A 26,440-nucleotide genomic window follows, 5' to 3' on the forward strand; every position below is an offset into this window, starting at 1 on the left:
TCAACTTGACAGAGACAGTTAGCTAAGGTTGTCATCAGAAGAAAGGGGATTTGTCAAATCCTTCAGCTCATCCCTTTCTACCAGAATGTCCAATCCAGTGGCCTTGTATGGTGGCCAGGGACACAGTGCAGTAGAGACGCTGTGTTTTGATGTTAAATCGAGGTGCTGACAAGTTGGAATTAAATATTCTAAGGCGCTTGTCAAAGACGCAGAGGTGTGAACCCCAGTGTCCTGGCTAAATTCCATTCTGGGCTGGTTGAGTTTTGCCCGCCTAAAGTTTTGTTCCATGTGGCTTTTGGAGTAATGAAAGCATTAAAAGTAATTAAGAGCTTAATATCAATCCTACATAATATGTATTGATATTTTACAAAAATCATATTTTATAATACATAGCTAAAACCAATAGTGGAATTTGACTCCCCAGGATTTTTTCCTGTGAGGTCAAACACTATTTGTTTTAGTTTAAAAAACAAATTCAGCTATTTAATGCAGAAATCAGTAAGAATAACAGTGCTTAATTCCTAGTTTTGAAGGTGCTGTTTTTTAACATGAAGAAAAAAATTTATAGAAAACTTAAAATGTTTATTTTATTTAGATATTTAGTTACATATACATTGAAAAACAAGTCACTTGTTTGCTCTTTTTTATTCTAAAAGTTAGTGTGTATAAAACTTTCTTGTACTCCGTTATTTATAATAACTTAAATTATAGACATAGACATAAATCAAAGGGTGATTTAAGCTAACCATTAGCACAAATTACCAATAGCAATATTCTTTCCTTCCATGTTTAATATCAGTTACTTTGATCGAGCGTCTTCTTCTGAATAAAGCTCTACTATCACTTTCTTTGTCAAAAACTTCCAGCTGTGGCCACACTTGGCATTTTTTGATTGACTTGGGACATCCAAGGTCGAGTAATCCAATGTCAGGGAAGAATACTTTGCAGGGATACTGTACTGCAGGAGATACAGCTAAGCCAAGCTCCTAACTACTGTACTATGGTCATTAAAGGTTCCATGGCACTATTGAAAGAGTAGGCTATTAAATAATGGGTCCTGGCTCTTGAATTGGACAATCTTGACTATTTAAAGTTCCACCTTAACTCAATTAACTGTGCATGATCTGCTATGTAGTGGGCCTGTTGGAACATATAGGCTCACTCATGTCAGTCAAGACAGGACCGCACTTCTGTGGTGTTTTCCCTACCTTGTGTAATGTGCTTTGGGATTAAAAGAGTTATACAGATACAATGAATTATTATCCTCAGCGCAGTTGTGGTGGCAGTGGAGATGAGGCATAAGTAATTTAATATGTAAGGTGTCTGAGAGGGTTAAGACAGGCAGCAAATGTTTTCCAACATTTCTCATCACTGACACCTCTACTGAATCGCACTGCCCTGCAGCATAACGGAGATCTGCATTATCAGTGCTAACGAGAGGCTGATTTCCATCACTCGTTACCTTTCCAAAACAAGACCGCGTAGGTATTCAGTTGAACACCATGCTGTGTTAGTGAAGCTTTGTAAAACGTTGGTCGTCTTCAATTATGACATAGCCCAAGACTTTTACTAAAACAACATGTGTGCAATTGGAAATGCAGGAGAAAACTGCATCAGTAAAGGTGACAAATTGTTTTACTTGCATTCAATTGCACAGCAAGGACTATAAACAGGTACTGCCATCAGCCTATAAGCCATTTCATGTTGTTTGACCAAAAGCGGCTGGTGAAACCATGTCGTTATGTTGTCAATAGTGAAGTGGTGCAGAAGGTGGGGTAGACAGAGGGTTAACTTGAACTTATTGATGACTCGTGAGAGAAAGAATGAAGGAGTACTGTGACATACAGTAGGCAGGGCAAAAGCAAGAGTTCTTGGATATCACAACTTTAGTCAGGGAATGGAGGTCACTGGAAAATCACCAGCTGGGTGCTTCATCCCATTATCTAGCGTGAATAAGGTATTAGTAGAATTTAAGACAAACAAGTAATTTATATAAGCCATATAAACCTTGTATACTGTAGCTGTCATGATGAACTTTCAAATTTGGAGGTAATTTGCTGGATAGTACACCTTCCAAATGAAGCTCCTGGAGTGAAAACCAGTTAAGCTGCCATTAACTGTCGGCTGTAAATAAAACTGAAGATTTGACATATTTCTCTGTCCTGAGGGTCATTTTTACCACAACAGCAGAATCACAAAAATGCAGCAATAAATTAAAATAATCTGCAGGAAGATGTATATACTGTTATGTCTTGACCGTATAGTTATGATTTGTGTGAAGAGATGAAAGAAAATCACAAAATACACCCAAACACGTTCCATAGCCTTTTCCTTGTGGGTGGTATTATAGTATCTGTCCAACTTAGATTTATATTCATCATCCACAACCAAACTGAAAAGCTGTTTTGGGTTGCATATCCTAAATACACTAAGATGTTTATAAACATTTTATATGAAAGGCTTTTTCTATTTGATTAGGGCAAAAAAGTTTTAACATAACATTTGCTTATTGTGTGGTCTGTTCTGTACATCTGCTGTGCCAATACTGCATATACAGGGTACCTTATTACCTTTATTAATTGGCCTTAGTTGTATTATATAGCATGTGTTATAGACCCTAAATTTATGGCAGTCAGAGGGACTGTAATTCAGTTACAATCACTGAGAGCTGAGTTTCTCAACCTTGTACAACTTTCGGCTATGTTCTGACTTCACATTTCCACAAAGTCTGGGTATAAATTAATGTACCTGGAATGGTATTCTGCAGCAGAATATAAAGTGGCCCATCATATTGTAAATTATTCAAGATGCAGTTTTGTGGGCAGGGTGCCACCTTTCTGTTTGATTGCACATCTCAGATGTTCTTTTTTGGACCACATTTCCCAAAGTTTTTTAAAGTTGCCCGCTTTCAAGAAATTATTTTCCACATGCGCACAAGAGCTACTACAGTACATGGACATTACATGTCAAAAGTACAGAACTTGAAGAATGCCATTGTATGCTTTGATCTTGTAACTGGTATTATCTAATACAAATCCAGTCAAATTTTTAAATCCACTTCATGTGCATTTACTGTATACATTTCACAATGCCCTGTGACAAAAAGGACTAATTTACAGAGTGCAGATAAATAGAATCTGCTTTCAGTTAACCCATACTTGGCTTTCCTCATAATGATATAACAAACAAAACATGCAAAATATTGTGATCTGTGATCAGTTGGTAACCAAACAGACAAAGTCAGACATTTACATCGGTTCTTTAAATTTGTTTTGTTGAGCAATCAGTGGTAAACACTCCTTTCTCAGATGACTTGCTGTTGGAATAGACCTGTCATTTATTGCATTTGTTGAGAAATCTTGGGTTGGTTGGATTTTCCAAAGGAATACTTGTACAGACCAATGCCTCTGTTGAATTGTAAATTACAGGATGTTTCTCACTAGTGACAATCTCAGCCTTTCCTTTTGTTTGCTATTGTGATTTTAAATGTTGGTGGATTGTTATCTTTTATATGTGGTTCAATAATAAATTGCAGTTTCTGCAAAATAGGTTGCATTTGTCGGGATAGAGCACAATATCTTTGAACTCATCTTTGTCATTATACAGATTTGCACTACTAATTATATTTGTTTTCCAGTGTATAAGTAATCACAGCTTATGTGCTGGTTACCCAGTGATGGCTGAGATCTATAGAGAGATCCACTAAAAAAATATAATGATTAAACTATATCCTAGGAGCCCTGAAGATCACATGGTCAGGAATACCTCCACACCATACTTATGGGGAGTGCAGTCTATTCACAATAACAACAAAAAAAGACTTGTTGAGTTGTTAGTAGTTATTTGAACCCAGTCTCTCATGTAGTTGCTTCCTGAAAGAGGTCTGGATACCAGCTACTAACAGAAGGCTTGGGTGCTTGTTCCACTGTCCCACAACTTTTACAAAAAAGTGCCTCTTTTTCTCAGATAAAAAGGTACGGTATTTTGTTTACTTATTATCATAATTTGTATTATGTTGATTCTTTAAAGTTCGTTGGCTTTTGTAAAAAAAAAATGCATGTTGCCTTGGATAAAGGCGTCAGCAAGATATGTTGATCTCATTTTCTTAGATCGATAGCTCCTTGCAATGTTCACAACCAGAGCATTTAACTTTATGATACATCATCTTTTCTGAGGCCAGCCATGGGGTAATATTTACTGATGTACAAATACACAAAACATAGGGAAAAAAAACATAAAATGCTAAATAACCAATTATTTAGTAGCCAAAGGGTTTCTTTATGAGAACATTTAATACTAAAGCTTTTTTGATGCCAAAGTAACTATTTTTTTCAAATCTTCAGTCATCTTTTCATGCTGAAGGATATTCATATTATAGCATTTTAGCCTTCAGGCGAAGACGTGCAACAGTATATTCTACTATGAACAAAGGATGGGTTTGCATTGGTTTCACATCTGAAGGCCTATAAAACGAGTGGAAAGGGAACAAATGACAAATCTTTGAAGTTGTGTTCCCCCGACGGATTCCATTAGGAGTTTCAGTTGAAGGCTCCTAATGGACTTTATTGAAGTGTTTTAACTCACCTGGATAAGGTGCTTTACCCCACTTGCAGTTTCAGCTAAGGTAACAAGCTCCTCCTGCATCTTGTCCACCCAAGCTTTGATCCTGTAAATGAAGGAGAGATTGTCCAGTCAGGTGAACAGCGGGGATATCGAAAGATCATAAGCACGAATGAAACGTGACATTTCATCCTTCGTGTTGTCTTGATGCCCATGGATCTTGCTTTGGCTAACAGCCTCCTTCAGATCAAAGTGTTTTCGTGTTAAAAGGTCAGCATTGACATTCATGAGCACTATATTGCCTTTTTTTATTTGTTTATACCCTTTTCTTCTTCTAATGGATGTGCTACATCAAAGAGAGGCAAAACAACATGTTTTTTTTTATTTCTCTCAGAAGTGTTTCTTTGCTTTTTCTTTTGGTGAACATGCAACTGCAAAAAGTTTTAAGGAAAGTGGCAAAAGCGATACTAAGGAGAAAATGAATAGAATTAATTACTGCCACCAAATGTGTCACGGACGTCCAAAGGGACTAACCGTGGGGAGCAGGAGAGCAGAAAAAGACCCATATGCGTAGCGGCGAGACGGGAAAAAGGCCCGGGCTCAAAGTGCAAAGAGTTCAGGAATGCCGTATAGAAACCTATGCCCTCAGGGAGCGGACGTGGGGCGCCCTGGTGCTAGGCGGGTCTCAGGACATCCGAACGTCAATGCTGAGCGAGGACAGAGTGCAAGACCCGGAAATATATAGCCCAAGGGAAAGAGAGGGACAGGAAGGACAGAAGACCGGAAACTAGGGACAGGACAGAGAAGGAGCGCCCTCTGGCTGCAGAGGGCGTGACAGTACCCCCCCCTTCATGGGCGGCTCCCGACGCCCATACAAATAAATAAGCTGCACAGCACTGGGGGGAGGAAAAACCTCATTTAACTGAAAGGAAACCTCCGGGAATCCACGGCTGAGAGCTACCCCTTCCTCCGGGGTATACACCTTTATTGGGTGGAGGAAGGGGGGGTAGAGAAGAGCTCCGGAGACTTAAAACAAAAAAGTACACAAGCACAAACCCAACAGACAAAAACCTGGGAAAGACCAGGGAGACAAACCACACAAGACAGATAGGAACCAAAAACAGGTAGGAACCAAAGTTCCGAGACACAGAGAGCAGGGGGGACCAAAAAGGAGGGGAAACCAGGAAGAAAAAAAATCAAAACAAAAAGGCAAAAAACAAGAAAAAAAAACACAAAAACCCCGGGGAAAAATACCGCAGATTGGGCAAATGGCACGTTCACATTCTAACGCTGATATCGGAGTGGACAACCTGAGGAAAGCCAGACCGAAGCCCGCTCACAGACACAGATGCCCGGAATGATATCCAGCGAAAAGAATGGAGGAACGGCGAATGGGCACGTTCACATACTAACGCTGATATCGGAGTGGACAACCAGAGGAAAGCCAGACCGAAGCCCGCTCACAGACACAGATGCCCGGAGTGATATCCAGCGAAAGGCATGGAGGAACGGCAGAAAGCTTACCATTCTATCACTGATATCGGAGAGAGCCAGACCAGGAAGAGCCAGGCAGGAGAACCCGCTCCAGACACAGAAGCTCGGAGTGATATCCAGTAATAAGAATAGGCAAGCCAGCTCAACATTCAATCACTGATATCGGAGTGATCTACCCGAGGAAAGCCAGGTACAGGACCCGCTCACAGGCACGGAAGATCGGAGTGATATCCAGTGATTAGAATAGAGGAACTGAAAAAAAAAAAACAGCCCAGAGAAAAAAAAAACTGCGGCAAGACAAAAAAAAGCGCCGCTCGCGGGGTCATTAGGTGGCTCAGCATTCTGTCACGGACGTCCAAAGGGACTAACCGTGGGGAGCAGGAGAGCAGAAAAAGACCCATATGCGTAGCGGCGAGACGGGAAAAAGGCCCGGGCTCAAAGTGCAAAGAGTTCAGGAATGCCGTATAGAAACCTATGCCCTCAGGGAGCGGACGTGGGGCGCCCTGGTGCTAGGCGGGTCTCAGGACATCCGAACGTCAATGCTGAGCGAGGACAGAGTGCAAGACCCGGAAATATATAGCCCAAGGGAAAGAGAGGGACAGGAAGGACAGAAGACCGGAAACTAGGGACAGGACAGAGAAGGAGCGCCCTCTGGCTGCAGAGGGCGTGACAAAATGAGCTTTAGGTGGGTTCCAAATGTTTTCTGGCATAATTTAATTGAGAAATTCCATGTTAATTTTAAAAGGACATTTTTTAAAGATTTAAAAGCAATAAGAAACGGCCTTGTCGATACTGTAGTTTTTTTCAAAATTCAAATCCCGTTTGACAAAATCAGAATCACAGGATATGGATGCTTTCACTTACAGACTTTATTTTTTTTAATTCAATTTAACATTGTCCACTTTGGTTTATCATAGGTTGCATACTGCTCAAGTATGTTTATGAAATAATTGTCAATTAATTAATAACTGTGAAATTCGGGAGGGTTAATGCCAAAGAATTAATCACATCCAGCTTTTCTAAATCAAAATCATTATAATCAGACATTCTGACATTTGTTATATACTGATGGAAAAAAAGAAACGCAATTTTTTTCTGAAATGAGAATACTATCATTATAGCTTACGTGCTTTCATAAAAAGTTGTCAATTTGTTTTAAGCCCTCTCACCAGCAACACAACTTCTGCAGCGAGGCATTACAACTTGCCAATCACACGAAAGCTCGATAGGTGCACTTTTACCCAATGAGGTCCAGATGGAACAATGGAACAAGTAATACGTTTATTCCATGCTGAAAAAAAAGAAGAAAGAGAACACAACGTTTCGGCTGTGGAGCCTTCTTCAGGTGGCTGAAGAAGGCTGGTGCCTTCTCACCTGAAGAAGGCTCCACGGCCGAAACGTTGTGTTCTCTTTCTTCTTTTTTTCAGCATGGAATAAACCTATTACTTGTTCCTTTGCAGCCTACGCATGCTGACGCAGCTACCCACCTGAACTACAGATGGAACAATGCCTGATCAGGTCACCTTTAAAAAGGCCTTAATTCAAAGCTTAGGTCACCGCAAGAAAAAGGCCACACTTAGTCAGTTTTCTGTTCATTCCATAATGGCTCAAATGTCACCAGAAGCAAGGGAGGGGGCCATTGGCATGCTGCAGGCAGGCATGTCATGTGCCAGCATTGCCAGACACTATGGAGGAAGCCGCTCCACTGTGTCCCAACTGCAGAGAAGGTTTCAGCAGACCGGCAGGACAGATGGCCATCCAAGATCCGGTCACCCTCAAGTGACCACACCAGAGCAGGACCGACACATCAGACTGGTCCATCTGAGAGATCATTTTTAGATCTGCCACTCGTACTGCTGCCGAAACTGCCGGCAGATACAATGCCCACATCAGTGACAGGACAGTGAGGCTCCATGCTGCTGGCCTTAGAGCAAGGCGGCCTGTCAGAGGCCCTCTGCTCACACCTCCTAGACGTCACACCTGACTGGCTCGGGCCAGACAGAGGCTGCGATGGACTCCTCAGCAGTGGCATCAGGTCCTCTTCACGAATTAGTTACTCTTCAGCCTGTTCCATGCAGATAGGAGGGCCAGAGCGTGGAGAAGGAGGTGTTGCGCCCAGATATCTCCCCTTGGTTAACTCCTCTCTCTGAATGGGGGGGCGAACCTCCTCATCCCATGGCCAGGTGGCTGCCCCCTTATCAAGCAAGTTAACCCAAAACGTATTATACTTACATTACTCAGAGATTTACAAAGCATCTGATTCCTCTATGATGTTTTTCCTCATGCAAAGTTATATACAGTATTTGTGTGAGGTCATTTAATTTAACATAAGACAAGATTATGTATTTGCATGTTTATTATATTTTTCTTGAATTCTATCAGCTCAGTGGAGGCTAGAGAAAAAAAGAAGGATTTAGAACAGGACAGTTTTAGCTCTGTGAAAACGCATGCTTCTAACCCCCTACTGAGACTTACAGTACAGTTTAAGCAGCACAGAGAAATATCTAAGGTTACTGTTCCTAGCATCTGGGTAAGTGGGACTTTCAGTTTATTTTTGGAAGTCATCCCAAAAGGGTTCTATTTATATAACAAACAGTCTGTGACCCTCACCAGGAGTAAGCAAAATTAGAAAATGGGATGAGAAAAAAACAGGTTCCATCTTTCCCGTTTGCACAGCTTATACAACACATCTTCTATGTTTCATTCCTGTGAAACATATTACTGCTTCTCTTCTGCATCCTAAAAATGCTGTTTGCGATCCTCTTTGTCCACACACACACAGCAGAACAATTCAATCATTATAATTTCTAATTAAAATCACTATAATTACTTAACCCTTTACTATCCTGCATACTGTACAGTATATCTCTCTCTGAACACAAATGTTGTCCAGTTACTCAATCTGATGTTGCCAACTCTGTCGCCTCTGGGGCTTGAGGAGCTCAGGTGGAAATAGCAGAATGCGCTAACTTAAAAGAACTGTCACTTAACTCCAGAGATACACAGTTTTAAGTGAAGAAGACACGATTAATTATTAATGTCTACCTCTGTTTATTATTGGGAAAGCTTTTGCTCATGTGCTGGCCCGGAGCGGGATAGCAGCTGGAAAACATGGAAGGAGCAGCCAGCTTCCTCTGGAAGAAGATCTGGGGCTATTTTTCCAGTGCAAATTGTTTAACAGTGAAGCACAAAGCAGAGGAAACAGTAGGCAGTTTCTTTAGGCAAAGGGCTATGTTGAGCATGGAACAGGGTACCCAGCCTGGTGTCACGGATCTCGGAATGGACGAACTGTGGAGAGGTCGGAGAGCGGAAAAAGACCCATACTGTATGCGTAGCGGCGGAACAGGGTATTTGCCCGGGCTCAGCAATTCAGGAGTCATATAGAAACCAATGCCCTCAGGCAGCGGACACGGGGCGGCCTGGATGCTAGGTGGGTCTCAGGACATCCGAACGTCAATGCTGAGTGAAGGTGAATGAGAGACCCGGAAATATATAGCCCCAGAGAGAGAGACACCGGAAGGACAGCAATGCACAGGAAAGTAGGGACAGGACAGATTAGGAGCGCCCTCTGGCTGCAGAGGGTGTGACACCTGGTTGTCAAAGCCCATGCTTCTTTCAAGGACTGGCGGGATGATATTCTCAGATCAATTAACTAATAGTTACAAAATGAGTTAGATTGGCGGAAAGGCTTCCTCCTCTCTTGTAACCTTTCCCCTGTTCTTACGAGGAAATAGTGTAAACTTTGAATAATGTGAGAACAAGGCAGTAACATATACTGGATCTGTTCTTTTGTATCGATGATTACTTATCCATTATATACAGTACTGTAAGTAATGCTTGTAGATGTCAACTGTATCAAATGCCTATCTTCAAATGCAGTTTGTCAAGCAATGGTATATTTCACCTATTGAAATTATTTCAATGTTTTCTGAAATCGACTGTATACCTTTATTTGCATTAAATACTATTCATCCTACTTAACCTACTTTTTTCATGTGTTGCATCTCTGACATAATGACATAATAAGGGGGGAGGATGGAAACAAGCTATTTCGTTTTGATGGTGTAATAACATTTTGGAGAAAATTACCATTGAATATGTTCTTTTGTGTTCCAAAATGATTTCAGCCCATTTGAAGTGAAATAACTGGTGTAAGAAAATGAAAGGCTCAGCTGATTTAAGTGTGCCCCTGAATTAAATCAGCAATATAATATTAATGGACTATTTCCAGAGATGCCGAGCTTCATTACTGAATGCCTGAGGCGTTCAGAGCATGTGAGCCCCCCTCACATCCCACCTCCCCAATTTTCTGGTTTGTTACCTGCTCTGAATGAGTGAATACTAACCAGAAGTGACCGATGCCTTTGCTTTAGAAAGGTAATAGCACTTTTTACTATTCAGAGGCATGCGAGTTTGAAGAATTGCTTTAATGGAGGTCTCTAACTCCTGACCTCCAGAGACAGACTATCTCCTGTGTTTTGTTATACCTGAGCTTTTATTTACCAGATTAAATTATTTGATTAAATATACCAATTTTCCCAGGTCTCACCAATGCGGTGACTTAAAAGAGATAGCAAACAACGATAAATGTATCAATATATCAAAAATATCATTATACAGTACAGTTCTAGAACACAGGGTGTCTGCATCTTTAAAAACACACCATTGCAATGTACAGAATTTCTTATCGCAATAAAGATAATGTTAGAAACAACTTATATTATGGACAATATGGGACCAGTAAGTAAATGTGAATGTATCAGTTCCAACAGGGAAGAGCACATGATAAAGCAACAAGCAGAGACATTGTTGGGCCAAAAGTAAAACACAGAGGTTTTACTTCTGGATTGTTTTTTCTAGGAATTCGGCATAATAGGGAGGCATGTTGGTGCAATGATTAGCATTGCCGCTTCACAGTGCTGGGATTAAATTCCTTGCGTGTTTGTATGTTCTCCTTCATTGCCATGGGTTTCCTCTGGGTGCTCATGATCCTCTGTCCCTCACAATCTAGAAACATATTGGCTGGTTAATTGGCTTCTGGGAAAACTGGCTCTGGTATGAGTGTGTGTGTGTGTGCACCCTCTGATGGACTAGCATCACCCATGACCCTGAATTGGATAAAGCAGTAAGAAAAGGATGGCTCAGCTCAATACTGTTCTACTTTAAGTGTCACACAGTATTCTCTCTTATTATGCAATATTCTCTTCAATTTGATCATTCTCTCATCCTCAGATTTCTTTAACGTAAAAACTGAAATATTTTTAAACAAGTAGACGCAGACTTGAACAGATGGACTAATGTCCTCCATTTCTTGTCAAGCATTGCTGTGTTGCTGGGAGCGGAGAGAGCCCTGGTTGAGAAATCCCACGCTCAGCCAATCATATGTCACCTCTTGGGAATCCAGGTCACAGTCAGCTGGTTACATGATCCTGCCTCGAACCTGCGTTCATAGCACTGTGCCTCTACCAGATGAGACACTGTCACATTCCATTCCATTCATCCAATTTTTTTATATTTTGTCTATTAAATATACATATAGCAAATTCACTGTTTATGAATATAGCAAAGATACAGTAACAGGTGTTTCTACCGCAAAACATAAACAAGATTTACTTTATTTGTTTTGTATCGCCTTTTATAAAATGTTAGATTACAGTGGTTTTAATTTAATTCATGGAACTGCTTAACTGATAGCTTATTATAGCCTATAAACTACTGTAATATTAATTAAGAAACTGCATTAGCTCAAAATCTAAAGGCAGGAAAAAATTCCCAGAAGAACAGGAGGAAAAAAAATTGGAGTCGGATGTACTGTATGGCAGGGCTTCTGGACATATTAGATTCCTTTTCGCAGTGTTTTAAATAAACAGGAAACTAAATCATAATAACATTCCTTGGTGTTGCTGTGAAAAATGTATTTTGAACTCATGAATAATTCAAATATTATCATTTTTACACAACAGGCAGTTGAAAATATAAGTACATTACTTCTGCTAAAGTTTTGAACAATGAAAACTGGTCTGCAGTCAACAGGCCTTTTTCTCTAAAGGATTAATACTCGTGAAGTGTGAGTATGCAGCTACTAGACTTATTCTGCATTTAGAAGTTGCTCTGAAGGGACCAGTATCTGCTGTTAACCTAAAATAGAAGGAGTGGCATGCACTGGATTGTAAGAGTACCTCCTAGGTACTGGGAAAGTGTTCTGAATGCATGCACAGAGTACCAAATATAGCTGACAGAGCCAAGGTGAAGCAAAAAGCATCAATAATTAGCAGCTTGATGTCACCAGCTTGATGCACGGTGTGAAGCCTTCAGATGCTGGGAAATAAAATGGTTAAAGTGGCTAATACGAAACTCAACAAGTATTAAGTGGTGATTTAATCAAGCACCTTTTGTTCCATACAGTACATGCTAGTGACAGATACCTCATCCCCAATGGAACTCTGGAACCATTCAACACTGCAAAACCATCACTTTATTACTTTATGCTCCTCAATAACAACAACAAAGGAAATTTCTAAATTAATCACTTACACAAAAGGACCACACCTGGTCTGAGCCATTTAATTATATACTTGTCCTCATTCCATTTGGCCCCTTAGGTTGTACACAAGTCTCACACATGTCACAGCGCTGCCAGCAGTTCTGGTTATTTCTATTATGACATCATTGTCCCCCTCAGGAACTCTGAGTTCATACATGTTTCACATCCCTAGAGGATTTTGAAGGGCCTTGAGTGAGACAGGTCAGCCCCCAGTAGCACACATTAAGCACTCCCTCAGTTAGCATAAAGACGTAGAGCTACACGTGAGCCAGTTCATTCTGAGCTGCAGTGTAAACAGCACATATAACCCAAATAAACTCAATTCATATCATAACTGCTTTACATACAGTATAACAGTAAACGCAGTGTAAACATATCTATAGAGGAGAAATGTGGAGTAGAGTTTAAAGCTCTGGACTTATTACTGGATGGTTATGGGTTTAAACCATCACAGGGTGAGTACTGGGTATAAAAGGTATAACTACAGTGATTTCTACCAGGAAAGTTTCTAACCTTTTCTACGCTGCAGTAATATTACATGAAGCTCTCGTTACGTTTCATATTGTAATTCAAGAATATTATTTTTCCATCAACAAATGTCTGTTTTGCTATTTAGTGTTGTGCACAGAACAAAAACTTCACAAGCTTCTAGTAAAATGAAAAATATTCTTCAAAAAAGCATTGCTGAAGAAACCACTCCATTTCTGCTAGCTAGCTAGTAAATATATTCATGTGAAAGATTAAGCAGCATTATCAGTGAATGCTCTTTATTTTAAAGCTTCTACCTTAAAAAGTCTGGTATGTATTCTGGTAGGTTGTATTTTTAACTTCAGTATAAATCTTGTTTTGACACTAGCTAAGACTAAGTGGAAATTCTCTCTATGGGCACCAAGCAGTGAACAAAATGTCTGAATATAAGGCTAGGATATGATTGTACTGCAAAATCTGTCTTAACAGGAACTAAAGTTTATCCCATGAGAAAGTGTGAAACTGAATTTCAGAATTAAATGATATAAAAATTCTGACATACTTTTAAGTTGAAATGCTTCCCAAGAGTCTACTTGTCCTAAGAATACACTTGCCCTGTATTTTTTAGGTAGAATGTTGTATGTAAGATATCCATACTATATCACCCTTTAAAATGATCATCATTAAGAAAATTACTAGAAATATTTGAAATTCAAAATTAAAATTCTTATTATTTAATATTTAAGTGTTTGTACTGTATAATAAAACACATCCTACCAGTTTTGTGCCACTGTTCAGCAGTGCAGTACCAATAGAGTAACCACCAGTAGTTTGGTGCTTAGTTTTAAGGCTAACAGAATTATTTTCAGCAGGCTGCATTGACAAATATTTACAAGGGATGTTGCAAATTCTTAGCATCCTGAAAATCTTCAAAAAGCTTTCTCTTACTTTTCAACAACTAATACAAAATCATTAAGACATGTTTTTGGAGATCCATGACTGTATTTTTCTTGGTATATTAACAAAAAGATCAGTAAGTATTTCACACCCCTTTCAACTGTGTTTTGCATAAGTCATGCAATGTGGTCCCCTGAAAGTAGTTAAATGAATATTACATGAAGTGAGACCTGAAATTCTTTGTGAAGCATATGCTCATTCATTGCCATGCAATTCAGACCTACTGATGTGCCTCCCCAAATGCCAACAGAATGAAAACTTATGAGCTTCTGCTAAAAGGCAGGTTTATTATTATGTGTTACACCTTATATTCTGAAATTCTGCAAACCCTGCATGAACCTTTCATAATATCAGCTGCTATTCCATGGTTATATAATCAAATTATGTAGGGTAGCTTTGAAATTTTCATCAAGACAATTAAACAATACGCACAACAGCAAAATACAGAAACTATCATTTACTGTAATTCAAATTGAAAAGGCATGCTTTGGACATTTTCTGAAATGTTATTTTTTTCTTAAATAATTCATCTAGATTTATGTGCCATTTGAGAGAAAGTTGCAATAGTATTGACACAATACTTAATTAATATATGCGGTTGACTTATTGTAATAATTTGATCTAGAATGTATTTTTCTTAAACAGGGTTAAAAAACTGGACAGCACTTATATATGTGACAGTATTATTCTTTTCTATCACATATACAGTATGATCAGGTGCAATACAAAGGTAAAATATTTAAATGTATTTAAATGTACTTTATGTGAACAGAATCCCTGTTCAGCCATGTACAGTACAACACATATACAGTGCCTTGCGAAAGTATTCGGCCCCCTTGAACTTTTCAACCTTTTGCCACATTTCAGGCTTCAAACATAAAGATATAAATTTTTTATTTTATATGAAGAATCACCAACAAGTGGGACACAATTGTGAAGTGGAACGAAATCTATTGGATTTTTGAAACTTTTTTAACTAATAAAAAAATGAAAAGTGGGGCGTGCAAAATTATTCGGCCCCCTTGCGTTAATACTTTGTAGAGCCACCTTTTGCTGCGATTACAGCTGCAAGTCGCTTGGGGTATGTCTCTATCAGTTTTGCACATCGAGAGACTGAAATTCTTGCCCATTCTTCCTTGCAAAACAGCTCGAGCTCAGTGAGGTTGGATGGAGAGCGTTTGTGAACAGCAGTTTTCAGCTCTTTCCACAGATTCTCGATTGGATTCAGGTCTGGACTTTGACTTGGCCATTCAAACACCTGGATACGTTTATTTGTGAACCATTCCTTTGTAGATTTTGCTGTATGTTTGGGATCATTGTCTTGTTGGAAGATAAATCTCCGTCCCAGTTTCAGGTCTTTTGCAGACTCCAACAGGTTTTCATCCAGAATGGTCCTGTATTTGGCTGCATCCATCTTCCCCTCAATTTTAACCATCTTCCCTGTCCCTGCTGAAGAAAAGCAGGCCCAAACCATGATGCTGCCACCACCATGTTTGACAGTGGGGATGGTGTGTTGAGGGTGATGAGCTGTGTTGCTTTTACGCCAAACATATCGTTTTGCATTGTGGCCAAAAAGTTCGATTTTGGTTTCATCTGACCAGAGCACCTTCTTCCACATGTTTGGGGTGTCACCCAGGTGGCTTGTGGCAAACTTTAGACGAGACTTTTTATGGATATCTTTGAGAAATGGCTTTCTTCTTGCCACTCTTCCATAAAGGCCAGATTTGTGCAGTGTAAGACTGATTGTTGTCCTATGGACAGACTCTCCCACCTCAGCTGTAGTTCTCTGCAGTTCATCCAGAGTGATCATGGGCCTCTTGGCTGCATCTCTGATCAGTCTTCTCCTTGTCTGAGCTGAAAGTTTAGAGGGACGGCCAGGTCTTGGTAGATTTGCAGTGGTCTGATACTCCTTCCATTTCAAGATGATCGCTTGCACAGTGCTCCTTGGGATGTTTGAAGCTTGGGAAATCTTTTTGTATCCAAATCCGGCTTTAAACTTCTCCACAACAGTATTACGGACCTGCCTGGTGTGTTCCTTGGTCTTCATGATGCTCTCTGCGCTTTCAACAGAACCTTGAGACTATCACAGAGCAGGTGCATTTATACAGAGACTTGATTACACACAGGTGGATTCTATTTATCACCATCAGTCATTTAGGACAACATTGGATCATTCAGAGATCCTCGCTGAACTTCTGGAGTGAGTTTGCTGCACTGAAAGTAAAGGGGCCGAATAATTTTGCACGCCCCACTTTTCATTTTTTTATTAGTTAAAAAAGTTTCAAAAATCCAATAGATTTCGTTCCACTTCACAATTGTGTCCCACTTGTTGGTGATTCTTCACATAAAATAAAAAATTTATATCTTTATGTTTGAAGCCTGAAATGTGGCAAAAGGTTGAAAAGTTCAAGGGGGCCGAATACTTTCGCAAGGCACTGTATACTGTAGTTTATGTTGACTTACCCTTGGTTTATCTAAAGAGAAAACAGACAAGTACCTTTCAACATGTACTGTAATTAACTGGCAATCTAATACAAAATAACCACACATTTTGCTCAACAGTGGTGGTAAAATCCAAGCCTCACTATTTTCATAATTATATTTTAAGAAACAGTTGTCACAGTTAATAAATGCAGCAGTTATTTTAAAAAAGCTGTCAACTTTTATGGCAGCCCCATTTCACAAAAAAATCAAATTTCATGTCTTTATTAAAGTCTGATCTTAGGTCTAAATTAAACAACCTGCAACCAGACTTTGGAAAAAGAATATGGCTTCTGAGACAGTGGGAGATCTGGAATCTAATTAACCCATGGAAGTGAAAAGACAGAAGAAATGGAGACAACGTGATGTGTAAAATACATTTTCTTCAGATTATGCAGTGCCTGTTGATTTTACAAACAAGCTTATCCTACCACAAAGCAGCAATTTGGCTTGTGGGGAATGAAGCTTTTCCATATAATCTGACCCATAACCATAACATGATTCTTCTATATACAGTATATACTGTAGGTCTACTTAATTAGGCACCCAGTGACTGTAGCATCGTACACAGACATAAATTGACAATTGTTGAAATTCTAACAGAAATCAAATACTTTTTTAAAAAAGTAAATGTTTTTAAAATGGACTATTACCTATTTTTCTTTCACGTTTTACACTTCTACAGTATATCTGGTGGTTTTGCTTTCTTGCAAAACATAGAACTGGCAGAACTGACTTACAAACTGGTTGGTGCCACAAAATATCAACTTTGTCCAAAGCTTCTAAAGTTAAAAAATTTTAGACATTTTGAGGCCAGAATGAAGTCACGTGCTAAATAAAACGTTTCCATGCACAATGACAGTGCATTTCAAACTGACTGGAATGGTGTACTCAGAACACTGAAAAGGCAGTCCTTATTCCTAAACTACAGCTTATCTACCATACAATAGAGTAAAAGTAACTCTCAATCTTGATAAGGCTGAAGAACCAAGATAAAGCTCTGATACCAACATCCTTCTCTCCAGATAGCCTAGCAAATATTCCTCTAGTAGCAGTCTGTGATGTAGGAATTGATATTGGCAAAACAAAATCCAGCGCAATCCATATAATGTATCTGAAATCTCCTGGAATTTTAACATATCAGATGGGGCCCTTGCAAATCTGTTTCCAATGTTGTCACATTCCGTTGAGTTAAAAAGAAGGTATATAGTGTGCAATAGGTTTTCAACAAAGATGATTGAATACTTTTGCAAGGATCTGTATCTGAGACTGCAAATAAAACAAAATTTCGTGCAATCGCAAAATCTGTATTTTTACCTTGTAGAAAAATGGAATGGAACAAAAATGCATAAACCATTTAAAGCCTTAAAAAGACATTAATCCAATAGTGGTACACAGTTCTGGCATACATAGCTGCGGTTTAGAGGCACTTGCCAGAAGTGGAGCTTCTTTGCCTTTAAATTAGATATATTTGGAAGAGCAGGACAGTCATTGATTACCATCAAACCTTCTCTTCTTTTTGAAGTCAAAAGACTTTGGCCACTTTAAAAAACGTTCCACGTTCCTCCATGCTCTTCAATGGGATTTTTAAATGTCCCAAAGACCAGTTCAGTAGTTCTGTTAGATCCTGATAAATGCAAGAGAGGCAAGATATGCAGAGCTTGCCTAGCTGAAGGAATAGCAGCCTAGCCAGAAGGCTGATCTCATTCAAAATAGATTTTGAGCTATAAATTCATACTGTATGGGCTACATGGGCCGAATAAGAAATCCTCTGACTTCTATACATCCTCAGTTGTAGATTCCTCATCAACAGTGATATTGTTTCACACAAACTTATGAGAAGAAATGACACTTTACAAATTTATCAAGCTATTCCTCCAACCTACTGTACTTTTTCCATATTTTAGCTATATCTATTTTATATACAGTAGGTTCATTTCAAACATCAGATAAGGAACAAGTAATAGGTTTATTCCATGCTGAAAAGAGAAGAAAGAAAACACAACGTTTCAGCCGTGGAGCCTTCTTCACCTGAACTATAACATCAGATATATGCCCATTACAAGAGTATCACACGATTAAATTAATCCCTTTCAGTTTCTCGACTTGGTAATTAATTTTGTTAATTGCAACATAAATAGAGCTTTGATGACCATGGGGCATACGCTTGAGGTAACCTTAATTTGGAAGTAAGCAAAATACATTTATATATGTATCAATATATTTCATATAAGGCATTTTTTTCCCTTTGGTGAAGACCAAGATATACATTTGAGTTATTAAGAATTTTGAGATCAATGAGTTTGAGTTCTCAATTTGAGTTTGAGTGTAAATCTCACTAATGGTAATTATACTAGTAAATTTACGTGGCGAATCATTTTACAAGAAGAGTGTTATATTTTAATTTTGATAATGAAGGTTTTCAAAAGCAGCTCAATATCTGTATTATTGGTAGTAAGCAGGAAAACATATTCAAATAAAGTTCTTACAGCATTTTGCAAAATGACATAATCTAATCCAGCTATCAGATTTGTTTTGCAGATGAAGGCTACAGTTTACTTAAGTCTTCATATTCTACTGTGTCCTTAAAATGTGAAAAGCCAAATTCCTAATACAAGAAATTGTATTAGGATCTATTATTAGTATAAGTGATCTACTTTAACTTAATCAAATCTTGTATGAAGTTAGATAGTGAACAAATCACTGAACGGAGAGACAATTAGGCCTGAAGTATGACAAGAAGTCAGTAATATGAATCTAGTTCACTTCAGATCATGACCTTGAGTTCAACCAGGTCAATACAGCAGCCAAAAATTAGGTCAGGAATTATGGTGAGTTTTTCAAGTTACTGTATATAAGAAACGTTACATCCTAACCTACATCCTTCCCATTCCACCAGCAAAATAAACAAAGGCAAACAAATAAACACCAAACTTGGCCTATAAACTATAGTTTATTTTGGCAGTGAGGTGAAATCGTATCTTAACTTCATTAGAGATTAATTGAACAATGTCTGACAAACAATTAGTATTAAAATATATATCCGATAAGACACAGTGTTAGGTGTTATTTAAAAGCCTACAAATGTTTATTCACACATACCTTACACTTTTCAAACTTTCTTTAAATTCTTTACACAATATATTTGAAATTGCTATAACATATTTCAGAGAACGCTGTCATACTATAATACAGTATGTGCTGTATTAAATGGTACTACTTGTGTACTGTATGTGTATTCACATGGAGAATACAACATATTTCTCAGTATAAACACTATTGCATCTTTGTGAAATATCTACAAAAAAAGCTGTGTAATTATTTCCAGCAGCAGTGAATATAAGAAAGGGTGTAAAGAAGAAGAGGCTGGTTATCCAGCTTGTTCGGTTGCTGTTAGTTAAACGATGCAAGAATTTCCAGTACTGTTCCTGACTCACAAACCCATTGTGCAAACAAGTACCTCCTGCTCTCAGTTTTAAGAGCACTTCCCCACAGTTTTCACTTATGTCCTCTGATGAAGCACTTTGAATATTTTTTTATTGTTTACTATTCTGAAAATGTTGAACCCTCAGCTAAAGTCCTGTTGTAATCTCGCTGTTCAAAAACATTTAGTTTTAGGCCATAGGGGAAAACAGCGGCACTGTGGCTAAGGATCTGTGCCTGTGGCTGGAAAGTTGCCGGTTCAAATCCTGTGGCCAGCAGAAGAATCCTACCCCGTTGGACCGCTAAACAAGGCCCTTATTCCCAGCTGCTCTAAGGGTGCCGTATAAATGGCTTACCCTGTGCTCTGACCCCAGGCTTCTCTCTCCTTGTGTGTCTCATGGAGAGCAAGCTGGGGTATGCGAAAAGATGAATTCCTAATACAGGAAATTATATATGGCCAGCTACCACCCTGTAAAGGGGTAGTATACATAATACCTTTTGCATTAAACCACCTCATTAATACCCCCCCTCATTTACAAGGAATTAATTAGAGAAGCTCTTGCAAAAGTGGGGTTTGGTAGGGGTGCTAGGAACAGTTTGGATAAAGTTGTGGGCAGCAATTCTTTTTCTAAAGATGAATTAGAATATGACCTCCTCCCAGATGTCTGTTATTTAAAACATGTTTAACACTGTTAATATTAATATTAAAAGTTAATATTTAACACTGGGGGGAAAAAAACACCACTTCAGTAGTTCACAATGCTAACTACCCCAAAATGACTTCACAAATATAAAAATATTTCATTATAAAAAACGTAAAATCAAACAATCATGATTCCTTGTTGACAAGGATGGAGTAAATGTCATATACATTTGGGAAAAACTGTGGTTTTAATTCCATAGCTGTTATTTCATAAACTGAGAGCAAACTCTTTCACAGAGCCTGCCATAATAAATTCATCATAAGGTTATAAACTGCAATATTCTCTCATACTGTTTTAAACTCCAGTGTCTCTTACAACTAATGTTTTATAAAATGTCAATTAACATTCCAAGTTACAGAAGAGATAACATCCATTTTGAGTGATTTAACGTAAGAGACATTTAGATCCTACGGGGACTACGATATCTTAGCACTTTTATATTTTTGGGGTATGATAGCATTTTCCCATTTGTACTTCAGAAAATTGTGGATCTTATTCACAGACTCCCTAACATAAGTATTTTAACTCTCACATAGGATGGGAGGTGTAGCCACAGATTAAGAACTGAGAACACAACACCAATTCATAAAAAGGGAACCAACTGAGACAGGAAAATACAGACTTTGCAGGAGAGACATCCCACTGATAAAGAACTAGTAGCTTGTAAAAAGGTACTGGCAGTCAACAGAAATACCCGGAGGCTCTAAAGATTTGAATCTGACAGCCTCCATTTGGAGGTTAAACCCCCAAAAAGTAAGGGGTGGTGGAATATGTAAACCAGAAAGACTGCCTGGTATCTGATTCTCACCCTTGCAGTGCCAGTGACATAAGCCTTTTCTGAGCTGAGACCTAACAAGACCAGTAAGGGTGATCCTACTCCTTTACTTACAGCGTGAAAGCAGATTTAAAAGACAGCTAATTTGGAAGTTAAAAAAAGAAGGCGTTTTTTAATAACTTACTGGAATTCTTTGAACAAGGAAAAAGGACAGTTGATACCTTTAAAGAACAATAATACAGAATGCAACTTCCACAAAATGTTTCACAATATAAACTCATAAAGTGTTAATTTTCCGATTACATTGGAAAGCCATAGGAATGCCAAAACAATGTGTGCACACGGTTTAAAAATGGGTTACCAAAAAAGAAACAGGAAGTTATTTCAAGGAGAATAATGTCCAAAATGATCTATATCAACAATTCAGGTTATAGTTAGCAAACTACTAAGATTTTCACACGATACAAAATCACAGAGTAAGTACAGTCTGTGATTCTCTAACCAGTGAAATTTAATGTTGTCAAATGTAAAGTGATCAGGACAGGAATTAGCGACATGCTATATACTGTATATACAGTACTTTCTTCGACATACAGTTTACCTTTCAGTCCTGTAGGTTCCCAACTGATATACAGTACATGTATGATGTTGCACTATTTCACCAGATAATGATTGAGACATCCTGGTTATGTTCTTCTCAAAAGAAAGAGACCACCTGCCAACCAGAGGTTTGGCACCAACTGGAGAAGAGATGCATCGCCCTTCCAACAAATCCTTCCCTAATTATGATGTGAAATTATGTGTAATTCATATATAGTAACAGCAGTATTAGTATCCTTCCAAAAGGATGCATTGTCTATTAAGTGGCTTAATTGTCTATTAAGTCACTTCCATTAATGGTGTTTAGCTAAACAGAAGTTTGGGAAGAGGTCAAATTCTAATCTTGCTCTTCAGCTTCCCTACATATAAAAGCTCCCTGGCTACGTTCATCTTTTCTAGCACCCCTCCCTCTACCCCAACTTCATAACTTCATCTTTGCAGTTTTTTTTTCTCCCTGACTCATTGTGACAGAGTGCTTGTTATTTTTTCTTTCTGAATGTGAAATACTCCAATACTTCCCTCTACCCTTATGGTATGTTTGAGAGAGTGTATGTACTGTAATACAAATGAAGTGTGAATGATACTTATCCTTTTCTTGTTTCCCTAAAACCACTGCAGTGTTTTTCCTTGTTGGAGTATTGTGTTGTGTTGGACAACATGGCCACCAGTCACCTTTCTGTTTGTAGTTCCCCACACTGCCACATCAGCAGTACTAGCAGTGCTGATCTTAAAGGGGAAGGTTACTAGTAGGCCATCTATAAATAACTAATGTACTGTATGATTATTTGTTTGGTTTAAAGGTATCAAAGCTGTTGCATGACTTTGTTAAACTTTACAGGTTACTCTGGATTTGTATTAAGTACTTTGTTTAAAAATTATCCACAAGATATGAGCAAGTCCCTTTAAGACAGAAGGGCCCTGGGATAGGAGGGGCTATAAAAGGGACTGGGAGAGCTCAGTATGGAGGAGGGTGCCTTGGAGGAAAGGTGCAGAGAGTACTCCTGTGAGGGTTTTTTTTGTTATCTCTATTTGTTTTGGGCAAAAACTCCAGTTTTGTTTGCATTTGAAGACTGCTTGTAGGAGTTTCTTTTCTTTTGAGCTAAGCCTGGTCACTTGGCCGGTGACACTCATCCTTTGTAAGTGGGGGTGGATGTGACACCACTGTCATTCCCTCAGCCAGGCGCGTTAAAGCTGAAGTTTTTAAGACACTATCTCTTCATATTGGTCAGCTCTTCATCATTACTGAACTACTGAAAAATAATTCCAGTATCATCAAGACAATTGACTTGCTGAGCATGTCCAACCCATTCCAGCTTGGTGTCAAGATCTATGCAGGTGGAAATCAATGCATTAGAACTTTAAAAATGCCTACAGTATGCCATATCTACTGTACATCTCATAGAACTCAGAAAAACAACCATAGTGAACTGAACATCCGATACAGTCAAGAATCTCTTCCAGTTGGCATCTCAATTTGTAATAGCATTGTATTTAAATACCATTAGAGGGCATGTGACAGTTTATCAATATGTGTAGATGTGCAGACATTATGATGGTGCCAACAAGTAATACTGTACATAGCGAATAACTGATACAAGAAGTAAAACTGTTCTTAGAAAATTGCAACCATCCTTTAAAATGAGACTCAAGTATCACAGCAACATCTGCTTTTTTTTCCTTCATAACAAAACTAAACTAGCATGTTTTATACTGCATGTATTCCTAGCAAGTCTGATAGGAGAACATAGTCTTCATACATTCCAGAATCAAACAGAAACAAGTGTTGGCTATCAAAAACCAAAAGCAGTGTTAAAGAGCTAACTTAATGAATAACGCGTGTGCAGAAGCAGCTAAGTGACAAAGGAAAGACAAATTAACAGTGATAGAAATGATAACCTCAGTCCTGTGCAGTGGACCACAACAAAAACAACAAAGGCTCCTATACCACCATGACAAAAAAGTCAAAAGCACTGATACTCTTTCAATAGCCAAAAATATGTCTGCAAAAAAGCACAGAACAACGTAAGGAACATGCAACACATCACTTTCATTAAACTTATCCAATCCAGGGTTACTGTGACCCAGAGCCTATCCCGGGAAGCAATAGGAGCAATAATAATTAATAATTGCTTACACTTAAATACTGTAGCACTTTTCTGGACACCCCATTCAAAGTGCTTTACATTTAATGGGGAGTCCCTTCCACCCCCAGTGTGCAGCCCCACCTGCATGATGTCGCCAGCCAGATTGCACCAGTACACTCCTCACACACCAGCTCTCAGTGGGGAGGAGAACAGAGTGATGAAGCCAGTTCACAGCTGGGGATTATTAGGAGGCCATGATTGGTAAAGGCCAGGGGGAAATTTGGCCAGGATGCCAGGACAACACCCCTACTCTTTTGGAGAATAGTCCTGGGGTTTTTAATGACCACAGAGAGTTAGGACCTTGGTTTTACATCTCATCCAAAGGATGGCACCTATTTTACAGTACAGTGTCCCCATCACTATACTGGGGCATTAGGAGCTGCACAGACCGCAAGGTGAGCGCCCCCTACAGGCACCACTAACACCACTTCCAGCAGCAACCTTAGTTTTTCCCAGGAGTCTCCCATCCAGGTACTGAACAGGCTCACACCTGCTGAGCTTCAGTGGGCTGCCAGTTGTAAGCTGCAGGGTGATATGGCTGCTGCAAGGCAGGATACGCCCTGGACAGGATGCCAGTCCATCACAGGGCACAGACAGACACAAACACACAAACTCACACCAGGGTCAATTTTCCTAGAAGTCAATTAACCTGCCAACATGTCATTGTACTGTGTGACCGGAGCACCCAGATGGTACAGAGAAACATGGAAACTCCTTATAGAAACTGAACCCAGGCACCCAGCGCTGTGAAGCAGCAATGGTAACCAAAGTGCCACCATGTCACCCCTGAATTTAGGAACATGCTTAAAAAAGGACATAGTTAAATAGTATCTACTGTACGCAACTGCAGGGGGACCAGGTGTCACTATTGATCAAAAATAAACATGGAAAGAATATCAAAGTTGCTGAGATCTCAGTTCCCAATAAGAACCACTGCAACCATACAAACTGTATTGAAAATACGCTATGCAAATAAAAGTCTTCATCAATCACTTTGGCAAACAAAAAAAAAGGAAACACACCGAGATATGATCCTACCTACTACACCTGCAGAGCTATAGTGAAGCAATGTCAGAAAGAATATTAATAATAATTTCTTGAAATTACATAGTGCTTCTGGTTCAGGGGGCAGAGTGTCACCTGCAGCAGCCACAAAAGGTTTTCCATCCTCTCCCATTACTGACAAGGCCCAATCACCCTTAGCTTAGCTAAGATCTGACAAGATCAGAATAAAAGGTAATAGAATTGCTGTTGCCATAATAATTTCAAGTCATTGCATCAGCCATGATGATGCAAGCATTTTGGATCTCATTAATCTGTTTCCTCTATAATGGTAAACAGATGCACCTGCATAGAGGACTATGACCTACTGTATCTAGTGTACAACTGGAAAGACCAGATACCCATGTCTCTTACTGATTTCCTTACTCTTGCAAAAGTCCATCCCTGCATCTCGGCAACCTTACGTTCTAGATTCTCCAGCTTTGCAACATGAGTGTTTATCACCTTTTCCATTCACTTTTATTACTCAAGCGCAGGACCACTTTTAAGAACATTTGTTGAGTACTTGCCATCTGAATGTTTAATTTCATGCTTATCGTAAGGATCTGTAAACTACAGCTGCCATCTCAGTTTTTAACAAGCACTGCTTAACACGTTCTGGGGAAAACCACTCCATTTATTATGTGCTGCTAGTCTTCTGTACACAGGATGGAAGGTCTGAGCTCAAAGAATAATAATAAATGATATACAGTATAGGAAGAGACTCACTAAAGTGCAGCTGGGTAATGCGTGGCAGCCATTTTGCTTGCTTCGACAGTTCCATTACAAATTAAAACAGTGACCATTTTTTTTCCAGCCGTTTAACAGGAAACCTTATTCAGGGGAGACTGAGCAATCCCAGAGTGGAAGTTAGTCAGGTACCAGGATTATACCCCATACTCTTACACGTGTGGGATCTTTATTATCTAGATACTCAAAACCTTGGTTTAATGTCTCATTAAAAGGACAACACCTCCTATAGTGCAGGAGTGCCACCTACTCTTCCACCAACACTGCTTACAGCATTGACCAGGTTTTCTGTGGAGGTCTCTTATGCCATTACTAACCTGGCCCTGCCTTACTTAGTTTCTGAAATGTGAGTACAGTAGATTGGAATAGCTAGAAGTTGGTAACACTTATCAGATAGCATCTGTAGAAAAATAATTAACTCTATAAAAGCAAAGCTTAGATTTTGTTCTTGTAACGAACAGTTCTTTCCGGACCCTATGCGGACGACACAGTCCGACGG

General features: G+C 39.1%; 1 protein-coding gene across 15 annotated transcripts in view; it reads right to left on the bottom strand.

Moving 5' to 3' along the window:
• The window catches only part of cacna2d1 (calcium voltage-gated channel auxiliary subunit alpha2delta 1), a 240,725-nt gene that overhangs the window by 197,933 nt on the left and 16,352 nt on the right, over window positions 1-26,440 (bottom strand). For all 15 annotated transcript variants that reach the window (XM_088645537.1, XM_088645538.1, XM_088645536.1 and 12 more), the window contains exon 2: window positions 4,585-4,666. In XM_088645537.1, coding sequence (XP_088501663.1) covers window positions 4,585-4,666 — 82 coding nt within the window. The remainder of the gene's footprint in view (window positions 1-4,584; window positions 4,667-26,440) is intronic.

The sequence above is a fragment of the Lepisosteus platostomus genome, chromosome 9, assembly GCF_059453375.1.
Source record: "Lepisosteus platostomus isolate fLepPlt1 chromosome 9, fLepPlt1.hap1, whole genome shotgun sequence".
Classification (NCBI taxonomy): domain Eukaryota; kingdom Metazoa; phylum Chordata; class Actinopteri; order Semionotiformes; family Lepisosteidae; genus Lepisosteus; species Lepisosteus platostomus.